Here is a 13,315-nt window from a genome sequence, read left to right as displayed (position 1 = left end):
TTGGCGCGCAAAATTGAAAGTGCCAAAGACTAAAATGGGTAAACAAGAAGTGAAATAATGTCACGTCCAGGATTTGACGTCACGCAACCGGAAGTAGAGACGAATAAGGGCATAGGAAGGGATTGGCGCGCAATTAGAAAGCACCAAAGACTAAAATGGGTAAGCAAGAAGTTAATTAAGCAACTAGAAGCAACCAACAGCAGCATCCGTGCTTTCGCATTACTCCAATGCAGATTCTGCAGTGTTCTTTAATTTTTCCTTAAAGGAGGCCCTTCAGCCGACGTATTTCCATATTGCAGTGGGTAATCCGATTAAGGAGGGGTGCGTTAACATCTTGCATCTGCCGCTCTCCACGTTGTTACACTGAGCAGGCCCAACGACAGTATCTACGACGAGCCGGTCTGAGTCATTAGGTGCAGTGAGGTGCTTCGACGAACAAAATAAGCTGTTTTCTGGAATTGCATCCGACGCCACAGTGACCTCGACCATTCGATCAAGAGCGAACAAAAGAGTGTCCCTGTTAGGAAAGTTAGAGCCCTTCTTTCTCACCACCAAAGCTACAGCACCACGGTTGGTCACGGAGCGCTTTTCCGGCACGTGGCCGCAGCCGCTCGTCTCGGGGCCAAAAACAATGCAAATCTCTGTTCTGGTCAGCACAGTATGCTCCAGTCTGGCAGCGCTTTACCAAGTCGCGAACGAGGGTACCGTTACCTCTGCGCATTTGGACGCGCGCAGCCCCTTTAAGGTAGATTTTCTTAAAAAAAAAAAAAAAAAAAAAAACTTTCCAGGCCTTTATACCTGCCGAATAAAAAGTTTACGCTAAAGCTACTTTACCGAAGCTCTCATTGACACCTTTTCCGCGGTGCTGGATATTTACCACTTTAGAAAAAGTTAATTGTTAATGTCCACCAATTAATGAAGGCAAAAAGAAAAATTCAAGCTGACACTTTACACCGATCAAATAAAAAAACAAAATTATCTTATAACATCAATAGAGAATAACGTTACGTTTAGTATTTTTTTTTTTGTACGCAAACTTGCCATAAGACATATTATATAAACTCATGTAAATGGTTTTCCGTGAGGAACCGGAGCAGGCTCCCGCTCTTAGCGTTGTCGGTGAGCCATTTGGAAAAGTCATCTTCCCTTGTTGTGGTTAGACCCACTTCGCGCAGAATCTTTGTCCTTGATTCCCTTGTCCCTGCACAAGTCCATAGCAGGTGGCGAACATCCACTTCTTTAAAATTATTTTTTTAAATTAAATCTCAGTCCATTTTAGCTGGGCCGACTGTATCCAACCCGTTCTGTGCTGCTGAACGTAGTTTCGCATTCAAGGCTGTGCACGCAGTGGCCGCACATCTACGTAATAATGCTTTCCTGCTTGAGTAAGGAAAATATGAAATGTAATATGAGGCGCATTGAGACATGTCACATGACTCAACCTTGCTCTCTCTACAGCAGTTGGGCTGGGCACCTAAGCGACGTAGTGCGTGATAAAATTTCTATAAGTGCACACTTTGCTTCAGCACAACGCAGAACTTGGTGTTTCCATTCACTTGACGTGAGTGTAGTGCAGTAGTTGGAGAAGAACACAAATTTTGACATAGAAATGGATGGTCTTATGCAAAGCAGAAACCAGTAGAATCAATATTTTGACTGATGCATTGGAACGACAGTTATGTACTTCTCACATTCATCATGAAAGTATTTATAAGTTGCCTTTTGCACTCATTTAAACCCTACTACAAGGATCATTCTCTTCCACATGCCGACACAAGTGCGGCAGGCCAGCTTTTGAGTGCATACAAAGTACATACTGACATAAAATGACGCTCACTTAAATTTACAATAATTTCAGCAATAGCACCGGTATATGCAAGACGAAAGCAAGGTCAATCAGGCTTTCGCATGAACTGTCGATAGCTTGATAAGATCTATCGGAAGGACAATGAAATGTCTGTAAAATTTCGTTAACGAAATGCAGTCAATGGCGTTATCTGTGGTAAAGCAGAACACCACAAAGCAAGAGACCAACGGACAACAATTAACGCAAAGCGTCCGGTGTTTAAACAATATGCTTACTCTATGATGAAATAGCTGCGCACAAGCTCAGGATACGTTCTTAACTCCGGTAAAGCGGTGGACTTGTTCTAGAAGAAGCGGCACCTTTTCTGCGGATTCATTGCTGTTCCAGGGGCGCACTGGAAGGCCATGGCGAAGCTTTCGCTGTGCCTGACGGCTTCGTTGCAGATCGCTTCAGAGACAATGCTTTCGTCGGAGGTGTTTGGTGTGCACAATAAGTAACACATGATAACGAAGAAAGACTGCAAGCTGTCGAACATTCGGAGCCGCCTGAAGTTGGTATTCCTAAATGAGCGCAGCGCCTCCATGGCGATGGCAAACGACGCTGCAGAATAGTAGATCTCGAGCTGGTCGCTGCGGTATTCAGCAGAGTCGGCGAAGCATCGCAGTCTTTGTAAAGCTTCGTCGAGGGCGGTCGAACCGTTGGCGAGCCTTGAAAGGAAGATTTCGAAGCATGCCGTGGCGAGCAGCGTGCCCAGTGCTCCGAACTTGGCAGTGTCGCTCAGTTGCCGCCTGTACACCGGTAGCATAGCGAATGTTGGCGGAAGTGCGAGCGTAGAGCTCGTATTGTCGAAGAGGCTGTACCGCTTTCTTGCTACAAGGTCACTAACATAGGTGGTCGGGATCCGGTCTCTGAAAGTGTCATTGATGGTGCTTACGGCAGCGACGACGTCCATCCAGTTACTCAGCAACGATGACCGGTTGGCGAGACCACGTCGTTCAAGCGCCTTCTCGACGACCATCGCTGTGTCCTCATGGAGCTCTAGATGGAAATCGCGTAGTTGGATCGGAATCTCCCCGCCTTGATGACTCCACTGAGCGCTCTGGGTCACCTTCAGCAATAGGTTTTTTGCGATGACGTCGACCATGGTTTGCACGTATTGCTGGTCTTCAGCCTCTACCTTCCACATCAGAAAGCGCCCGAAGGTGAGCTGTCCGAAGAGCTTCTCGCTGAGTTGCATACAATCGGCATGAGCTCTTAAGTCATCGGACTGGCCCACCCGGTCGTTGGTGCCTTCGTAATCATACCAGCTATTGGCGAGGTCCTGGTTCACATAGCGCCTGATTTGCTGCACCACGCACCAGCCAAGGTAGTAATGAAGGTACCGCTCAACCACTCTGGTCATGAGTTTCTCGAACTGTCTCACGTAATCCATGTCGCTTATGAAGACGCTCGCGCCTTGCGAGAGACCCAATTTTTCCAAAACCTTTCGCCACGTCGCCACAGGAACGTGTTTGGTGAGCTCAGCCAGGCCTTCGATGTTTCTGACAGCACTTTCGTTCGCGGCAAATCCTTTTCTTAGTAGTTCTGTCAGGACGATTTCCTCAATTAGGACAAATGATTCATAGTTGAGTAGACGGCCTGATGGCGAGGTTCCGCTACCAGCGTATTTCGCTTCGGTCTCGTGGAAAAAGCGAGCATATGCACCTGAGCGTAAGAGCTGCTCACGCGTGCGAAGCCATCCACGCAGAAACGTTTCATCCGGTGCGACCTCTAGCACGCTGCTCGAATTGAGGATGTAGCTCCGTATTCGCAGTAACGCCGTCACCTGAAAGGCAGCGTACACCGAGGCCGCTGTGAGCACCAGGTTGGACGTTGCAGAGACACGTGGCCATGTAACCCCCGCTGTCTGCAGCTGACTGCGGAATGGGGCCAGCTCGTCGGCGCCGTCTACCAGCACTGCTGTGCACGACTGGTAGAAGGCGGCGACCACTTGCGGCGGCGTTTGTAAGCGGGAAGGAACAAGGACGCGAGCCAGGATCCAATGTGCGTCGCCGAGGAACTCGTGCAAGTGACTTCGGTAGACGGACAAGTTGTGCGACTGTGCCCAGCCGCTGCAGACGTGTGCGTAGAAATTGATGCATGGCTGCTTGGTCCAGTCCACGCTCGCCGCTAGAAGGGCGTCGAGTGCTGCGCAGGAGGCCGTCGTGCACACTATGTCTTGAGGGTCGGCGGGCACGATGATAAACAGGAGGGCGGTGAGGAGCGCGCAGAACGCCAACACCGTTAGCGAAACGGCGAAATATGCAAACAACCTCTCCTTCTGCTCCGGGATGTAGGTGACGAATGTCCGAGTTTCGTTATGCTTGCCAAATGTGCTTATCGGCAACATGACGTCCTGTGGTGAAAAAATATCCGGTGGCAATGGCAATCGGTCGGATGACGCACAGCGATCGTCCTTAAGCTGGGAAGGCGATGGTACATCTCCAAGGATAAGTGGAATGTCGGTAGACGCGCTTGGAGAGGAAACGCCGTTGGGTAGCTTGGAGCACGCTCCCGTGACAGATGGCGGGACATCGTATGGAGATTCAAAAGCATGCTGCAGGGCGGTGCCAGTTCTAGAGCTAGACGACGGGTTTAGAAGCGCGGTTCGTCCTGGACTATCAGAAGACAACCGAGGATTGTCTTTGTTCGGTGCCGTAGATCGCAAGCCGTGCTTTCGCGACTGGCGGGGTGCGGGTGATCTGGATTCTACCGCTCCCGCTGTCTGGATGTTGACTTCAGCCTGTGGGACGTTGTCTTCAGCCGTGGGTGAAGGAAGAGGCGAAGATGGTTTTGCTTTGGAGCTTCGCTTGCGATTATATTTATTTAGCTTTGGCACTGTGCTGTCCCTTGTCGCCTGTTTGGCATCCACAATCTGTAAGCCTTCTTTTGCCTTATCTGGTGAACGCTTTCTATTTCCTCCCAGGTCGTCCGTAGCAGGAGAAAGACCTTTCTTCTGTGGAGAAAAAAAAAAATTCAGCATTGCCGTCAGAACCTGGATAATGACGTGAATTATATACCGAGTGTCTCAGCGGGCACTTTAAAAGGTTAATCAAAACGGGGAGCTCGAGATTGAATATACCTACAATGCAAAAATTCTCAGCCGCCGGGGACGTAATTCACTGTAACTTAATTACTTTGCAAATAGCTAGCCTCCCCCCCCCCCCCCCCCCATTCCCAACCGTTTCAAATAACACAATTGGTTAGTTAGCGCCAATAGGTAATTGGAAGTCGGACAAACTACTGCAATATAATTTTTTCAAACGAAAAACATTTTGTAGTAGTGCTCTGCAGCACGACAACGGCACTTTTTTAGCCTAGAAGCGTAACCGGGAGCATTAGGCGTGAAGCAAGGTCAGTGAAACTGCATATCCACTGACGGCATTTTGTAGTCAATACGGCGCCTCATTCGAAATTGCTGCTCTAGTACTGTGCCATGTCACGCCCTTTATATTTTGATTAGTCTCAAAAAAGTAAAGACCACGCAGTGTGAAACTACGGTCATTTTAGCTGCGCCAAGCTCCGAAGCCAAATAATGTACAGTCTTTGTCAAAAGTGTAGAGCCCAGAGGGTCTGCTTCTGAGTCTCGTAGTGGCGCTGATTTAGCGTTAGTGGAAATCCTTCTTATCGAAGAGGGTAGGACAAAAAGTTGTCTCACCCTAAAAAGATTGGCAACAGTGGAAATGCACTACAAGCAGCCCGAAGTGGCTCAGAAACAGACCCCCTGGGCTCTTCAGTTTTGACAAAGACTGTACATGACTTGGCACAATAGCGCTTGCAGTTTCTCTTTGGCGCTATAGTCGTTGAAACGCGTCATCAGCTTGCATATCGCGTTTTCATCAAGCTTCCTGCCCTTCTAATAAGTTCATTTTTGCGTATGTGCTATCAATTCGTTTTAGAATCTGATGGGCTTAAGAAGGCTGAAGCAGGGAGATCTGATGGAATGAATCAGAACGATCTTTTAACGCCATGGCGTTAAAGGCCCCGTTAACCGAAAATCCAGTGCCGCGGCGCTGGCGTCAGCGTTGAATGAAAAAATATGAAGTATGGCGCTGGTAAGCAATAACTGGTAGCTGACATGGACGCACACTATCAGGACGTAAGGTTATCTGATGTAATGTTTGCCTGGAGCTGCCAACTCGGGCCTCTCTTTTCACAAGGGAGCACGATATATAGAATTAGCCTGTCAGGACCCTTGCATTCATGTTATCTTTAGGCCACGCAGGCACGTTCATACGGATTAGTTAAAGTGGGCCTTTGTAAGTGGGGTGCTAGCCTCCCTAAAGGCGGAGCTTAAATGTTCCCTGTAATTTTTCCTTTGCGCGATAGCGTTAAAAGCCCCCTTCTGTGCAAAATCCAGCGCTGTGAGCGAAAAATAACGGTCATGGCTCTGAGAGTTACGTGGTATATTTGGAAAGTAACATGCCAGCTCTCTGATTTGTCGGTGGGTTATGCGACATCACGAGACCATATGCATGGCAGGAGCTGTTAACTCGGGCTTCGACTTTCATATAGTTCAATAAGATGGTGACTTAGTGCCTTTAAGAGTGCGGAAGCTGGCAAAAACTCTGTACAACTTTTAATTAGAGCAGCTAATTTTGTGTCGTTTTCCAGAGCGCCCTGGAAATTTGTACAAAAGACGACCAAACAAATTTTCAAAGTGTTCAGGAGAATGATAAAAATTCGATTAACCACTCTAATCCAATTTTATACAATATGTTTGTGCAAGCTTCTGCACTCTAAAAAGCATTTAGGAACATCTAATCTGCCGGGATGGCTCAATGGTTAGAACGCTGAGCTACTGAGCCAGAGGACTCGTATTTCAGCCTCGGACACGAAGGTTGCGTCAGATGGATGTGAACTATAAGGCGTACCCATGTGGTTGAGATCTCAGCGCATGATAAAGACCTTCAGGTGATTTGAAATAAATCATAACCCTCCACTATGGCACCCCTGATAAGTCATGTGTCGCGTCAGGCCGTTAAAACATACAATTTTCAGCTTAATAGGAAACATAACGGGATGAAGTCCTGCCCTTCAAGCAATTACACATCACTGCAGTGATGCTTTAGGTTCGACTAAACAAACCTTAAAATAACGCCTCACCGAAACCTGCGCAAAGGAGGCGTTTCGAATCGATGAGAATACTTCTGGCGGTTATAGAGATCTTCCATCTTCGTGTTGAAAGCTGTCAGTGTTAATAAACAATGCGCGTTTTCGCTTATAATTGGTGGTCCTGTAGGATGCCACAGGAATGATGTATGAAATGTTTAGGGACATCACAGAAATCTGACGCTTGAGAGAACCCAAAGCTGACACGTAGTACTGTGAGGATGCCAGAGTTCCGAACAAGTGGGGATTCAAAGACTTGGTGGCAGCTAGTACAAATGGCTTACACTTGTGAGCGGAGCGGGTGGGGGAGGGGGCCGAGCTAAGAGTACGGGGAATCTCGGGCGCATTTTCAAACCATATTCCGTAAGCGCACTGGAGCAGACGACGCTCTCAGTGAGTTAAAGGGCGATTGTTACTGAAAGTTCTCTCTGAACGCAGCCTAAAGGTAACAAATACTAAGTGAAAATGGCGATTGTTGCTGAAAGATGTCTCTGAAAGTAACCTAAAGTTAATACACACCACCGCCTCGTCGTTCTGTTCAAGGCTAGATTAATGATATTAAAAACAAAAACATCACATAATGCAACCTAAATGGAAACACACCCCAGGAAAGTTGTTGGTATTAGTGACTTATTGAACGTCATGATTTAAAAAAAAATAATCCTGAAAAGGAAACAGCTGCAACTGAGGATTCGAACACATGTTTCAGTGGCATCAGTAGTGAGATGACTAGTGGTAATCCATTACGCCACAAAAACGACGGGAACAGTGGCCTTTAAATGCGTTATTATTCGTTTAGTCAATATTTCCACTCTGTCGCCAGATGACGCTGCTCAGAGGAAGCAAAAAACGACTGGAAGATTGGTGGCTTAAAAGCAGAGAAGTGACATAATGTTAGTAATGTAGAAACAAAAAATTAATAAATAGAATGATGGTTTAGTTAGCCAATCTAAATCAATAATTAAGATATAGGGAGAAAAATGAGCATGATAGCTACTGCTACCATCCCGTTTCAAAGGGGACGCTCCTATATTCCAGCCATCCATCCACGCGCCAGACAGTCATCTGCTCGAATGATCCTACGGGATAGGGCTTGGTAATACGCATCCCGGGCCCATGAAACAAAATCTTCTGGTAGGCACATGTCACGGACTCGGTGCCTCTCACAAACTACGTGCTTGCTCTGCCAGTAGTCTGTAGTTGCCCTACCAGACTGACTGTCTCCGGAAATGATCTTCGAATTCCCCGCGTAGAGTGGTGAATATTTTATGCTAGCAGCTTGGCACAACATGGATTGATGTCGAGACCTGTGAATCGTTAGAAAGCCAAAAAAAAAAAAAAAAAACAGGCATGATATAAGTGGTGCTTGTCCTGCTGCCGCTGCTGCGGCTGCTACAAGAAAAAAAAAGATGAAAAAAAAAAACAATATTCAGTGCGCTAGTTTGTCTTTTCCACTTTCGCAAGCCCGTTGCGATTGGCGGAGAAGCAAAACTTAAGTGTCATTTTACGTACTTCACTATCACCACATCTCTCTTTCAGTAGAGATAAACGAGTTCCCTTGCTGTAGGGCAAGCAGGTTCATGAAATCCAATCATGGTGTAGTCTGCAATCTATCATACTGGGGTTACGCGGCGACTGCAATCATGATATGCTATCTGTGGCGCTCTTGATCTCGTGTGTGAGCGTCTAATTCCCAGTTGTTCAGGAATTCCGCATGAACTGCATGCATAACCCATGACCGCAAAAGACGCCATCTTGTTGTGAACTTGGGTGGTTCCTTCGAAACTGAAGGAAATGATCAGGCCTTGTAGATCTTAACCATAACCTATGCGCTCTAGGGGACGGCTCGTAACATCGTCGTGAATGATTTGAAGTACGTGATAGCTGACTTGCCTTTAGTGACGGCTTGCGTGGCATCTTCCGACTGTTGAGAGCCGAGACGTTCTTCTTCTTTCTCTCCTTGTTTTTACCATGGCCACGAGCAATATGGCCACGATAATGAAGTCCATAATAGGCAATGAACAATAATAACGATCAAAACCTAAACATGGCCTCAATACCGATATCTATATCAACGTCTAGGATGTCCTGGCTGCAAATCACAAAATAAGGAGGCAGATATTCACCACTTGTTGTGGGTTTGCCCGGCACTGAAGCTGACGAGAATTCGTTAACTTCAGGCAGTGGGCCTTTCGCCGAAGAACTCATCTTCGTATACATTGCTTGGACGCAAGGACTTTATCATCGCTCTCTCTTGAACTTTATTAGGACAGCCAACCTTTTTCTTTCATTTATTACCCCTTTTACTTTTTTAAAATATTCAATTACGCCCTGAGGCAATAAAAGAAGTTATCAAAAACAAAACAAAAAGGATAATTAAAAACACAACTTCCAAACTAGTTTAAGAAGAAACGTCTGCGAGCTCTGCTGGAGTTTTTTAACCCATATACAAGTATGCCTAGCGTCCCACCTATAAGGCACTGCTTTTTGCAATATTTCATGAACACAAGAAAACGAAGATAGTAGGATGAGTTCTCATTTCGGGAACCCATTGGCGCTTGCCGCCGCTCTTCCCACTTCACCAATCAAAGCTAGTTGGTGGGTAACCGATTCTCGAAATATCTGGATTCCCCAAGTATTTCCATACCGTGTGATATAAGTTAGCCACTTCACCACAGAAGGCGCAATGAGGATCGCACGAGTTTGGAAATATATGCCTATACACTGACTGGGGTCTATATGAGCATTTCATTGCGATTTTATTGCACTCGAGAGAGTTAACGTTTTGGGTTTTGTGACATGGCGAGGAATCCTGACAGTGGCTAACTCCTTATTAATGCCTACAAAGTAAAGAACTAAGATTTCTATTCATTATCACTATCTAGGGACTTGCTGTTTTTACAGTACACTATGAAGTCAGTATCTACAAGCACAGCATCTAGAAGTCAGAAATAAAAAAAAATGAACTGAAGGAAACGATTGTTTAAGTTACGGTTACACTGAGGATGCGCTTCAGGAGAGCACTTGCGATCCTATTTCCTAATGCTCTCCAATGCCAGCAGCGGCCTCGCTTCAGCTCTCCTTCCTCCGCATGGCTTAGTCAGAGTCTTTTCGCGCTTTGAATTTCCTTATCGTACAAACAGGCATACTAAATTGTTTAATGATGCCCATTAACTTAAAATTGAGAGCATATATGAGCCATGTGTGAGAAAACGTGTTTGGTATATAAAGATGAGGAGCAGCTGTGCGCGAAATCATACTAAAAAGGGCTGGTCATGTCTGGCCGTTGTGACTGAGTAACAAAGGATTGTGCTCTGGTTATAAAAGCATAGGTGAACGGGAAAAAAAAATCTCAGTTGCATCAGTATCAACGAATCATGTTGCAAAATCAACCCACCATATGCTATAGTGCGAATTTCTTGCGATCTGTGGCTTAACCTAACGTTTGACGGATGAAAGATCCCGTTACGGCATCTTAAAGTGCTGCGTAAGTTGTCACTGAAAAGTTAATGATTGTTTTGTTCACAACCAGCGGTACTTGCTTCTTGTACGCGTATATTTGGACACGCAGTCCGATCTTTCTTTACCCCACTTTAGCATGCCAAAATTTGATCCGAAAATGGGCATGAGGTAAATTGAAAGGTGCGTAATAGCGACTTTTCGTTTTTTTTGTTTTTTTTTTTATTGGTGCGCTTTCCTGACACGAAACTGGACGAGCGCAGGCGCATAGCTCTTAACTAGAACTTGGCAATGCCCTGCAAACATGGGTTATGTTACGATATGAGCAGGCATGTGAGGAGTGAAAGTGATGATGTTTTTGAGGATACTTCGCTTTTCTCGCTGTTTCCGAATGCTTCAGAGAAGAGTTACAAGAAAACTCGAGCTGGCCAAACTTACAAACGCAAGATATTCTTTTGGCAGTGTCAGTCACAATGGCCTGATATGAGAGCACACCACAGTCTTAGATCAGCATAATGAAAATAAAAGGTATTGGCATTCAGGACTCCGGTATGAGATTACATATTTATCCACTTGCTTCTTTTACGACTACCGGAAACATCTTTACCAGCACGCCGAAATCCAGCTGATACGGGGAATCGATAATGCTGATGGTTCAAGCGCGCAAGTGGATAATTTTTTTTTATTACAAATTTATTGATGCGCTCAATAACTTCAACGAGACTGTAATACCAGCGGCTGAGATTTAAAACTTTTAACGTAATAAGATTTAAAGGTCCTCTAAAATTGGCAGTGTCTTAATTCAGCTAAGCGAAGATTTACAAAGCGGAAGCATAGTAGTCGTAGATGAGACCGAATCGTTTCTCAGTTGTTTTTCTTTCCGCACCTTGTTCTCCGCCGCCTTGCGTCATCGCTTTGCAATACTCTCTTCTCACTCTTCGGGAGTTTTCATCGCCTCGTTTAGCTCTCTCGGCTTCATTTTTTATACGTGTCGCTTCTTCACGGCGAGCGCTGTCGGCAGGATGAGTAGATTTGGCTTCTAGGCGAGCGCAGAGAGGGCTCGCATTAAGCGTTGTTGCCTCATCCATGGTATGACACTACAGACTCGCCGCAATTATCAGCGTATATATACACCTTCGCAAGCAAGCGGCTGCTCCACGACGTATATCCCCCGCGGCGGCGCAGCAGCTTAAGAGCACCGCGCATGCGCAATGAGGTGCATAGCTAATTGATGAAGTCAGGGGTGGCACTCCGTGGAGACCGGTGATATGCACTGGTACGAATAAAGTTTACCAGGGATGCGAAGAAGAAGCGGGTGTGCAATGTAGAAGCAAAGCAGCAGCAGAAGGAAGGAGCACCGCAAGCGCCATGCACCACACGTACGAAAAAGTGGGCGGCGAGCAGGACCCGCGCCACAAGGCACGCGGCTGAAGGTCAAATTGCGGCGTACGCGAAACGCGCCGCAGCTAGCGCAGTGAAGCTTTCGCTTCCCAACGGGTCTGCGAATTTTGTTAGCATGAAGTGACAATGTGTATTTTTTTCACATTGTTCGCATGAAGTACATACCGTACGATCTCCTCGCGAGCTCTCTCACCGCCTGGACGCACTTTTATGGCTCTTGCTTGCAGCTCCTCTCCCTCAATCCTCTCCTACATACTGTGTATTTCTTTCAAACAGCACCTTTCCCCGTGCTTCCATATGACTGCCTGTATTGAGTGGCAATCCACAAAATCAGTGCCGATGGCGAAACATATGACATTCATATGAAATGTTTAAAAACAATCCAAAACAGTTTTGGAACACAGTGAAAGGCAACATACGCCATAGCACTAATTACTCAACAGGGTGGATCAGTTCCTGATCCACTGAACGCAGCGCTTTCCAATGATGTGTTCTTTGTTTTCTCCAGCTCCACCGATCCCTCAGTGCCACCTTCAAAGAAAGCATATCTGTTCTTGATAATGAGCGCCATTGTTACCTCGTCAGAAGATATTCAAAGCATCATTAAACTTCAAATGTGATTCTCATGAGGCATCGATGACCTCAGTACTAAATTCCATAAAAAAAACTCTGGAACATTATCTATTATACTGCAATATATCATCTCCCAATCCTTACAGCATCACATCTTTCCCAATGAGTGGTTAGCCAGCAAAAATAATTCCAGTGCCCAAATCTGGAGATGCCCAGTACCCACGTTATTACCGCCCCATTTCACTTACTTCCGTCTCATGTAAAACCCTTGAGCACAATATATTTAGTAACGCGTTTGTTAACTTCCTAGAGTCTAACTAGTTCTTTACTCCAACCTTTTCGATTAAACGCAGTTAGTGACCTTCATATTTTTAGACTCTGGCTTCATAACAGTTTGCTTATATTTAGGTTTTTCAAAACCATTTGATTAAGCCCGTCATTCTCCCTTAATTTCAAAACGTAACCAACTTAACCTTCACCTTAGCATTCTTAGTTGATTCATGCGTTTTTCGTAACCACTCTCAGTTCGTCTGTGTAAATAATTGTGACTTACCATCAGCCCCTGTACATTCAGGTGAACCAAAAAAGTCGGTTCTTGAGCGATTATTCTTTTTTACCTACATAAATAATTTTCCTCTGGTATCTCATCTGATATCGGCTTGTTTGCGGACGACTGTGTCATTAACAAAATAATTAATAACGCAGATAACATCGCTTGCCTACTAAGTGATTTGAACAATATATAAGAGTGGTGCCAATCGTGGAAGAAGGAATTAAGCATACCTAAATATAAATGCATGTGTGCCAGTCGTCACCAAGAAAGAGGTACAGCATACTTTATTAATAATACCCCTCTGTAATTTGTAACCTCGTACCAATTATGTGGCGTTTACATATCTTATAACCTTTCTTGGAATTTCCATA

General features: G+C 45.6%; 1 protein-coding gene across 1 annotated transcript; it reads right to left on the bottom strand.

Annotated features, from left to right (window-relative positions):
* Positions 1-2,150: 2,150 nt before the first annotated feature.
* Positions 2,151-4,196, bottom strand: LOC146186295 (uncharacterized). The gene is made up of 2 exons (XM_084608022.1): positions 2,916-4,196; positions 2,151-2,876 (listed from the first exon to the last, which is right to left on the bottom strand). The coding sequence occupies exons 1-2, from the start codon at positions 4,194-4,196 to the stop codon at positions 2,151-2,153; spliced, it is 2,007 nt and encodes a 668-aa protein (XP_084464148.1).
* Between the last annotated feature and the right edge of the window lie 9,119 nt (positions 4,197-13,315).

Source organism: Amblyomma maculatum, chromosome 6 (genome assembly GCF_055883805.1).
Source record: "Amblyomma maculatum isolate TAMU_Amacu chromosome 6, ASM5588380v1, whole genome shotgun sequence".
Taxonomy (NCBI): Eukaryota; Metazoa; Arthropoda; class Arachnida; order Ixodida; family Ixodidae; genus Amblyomma; species Amblyomma maculatum.
This window is presented reverse-complemented; position numbering and strand designations above follow the sequence as displayed.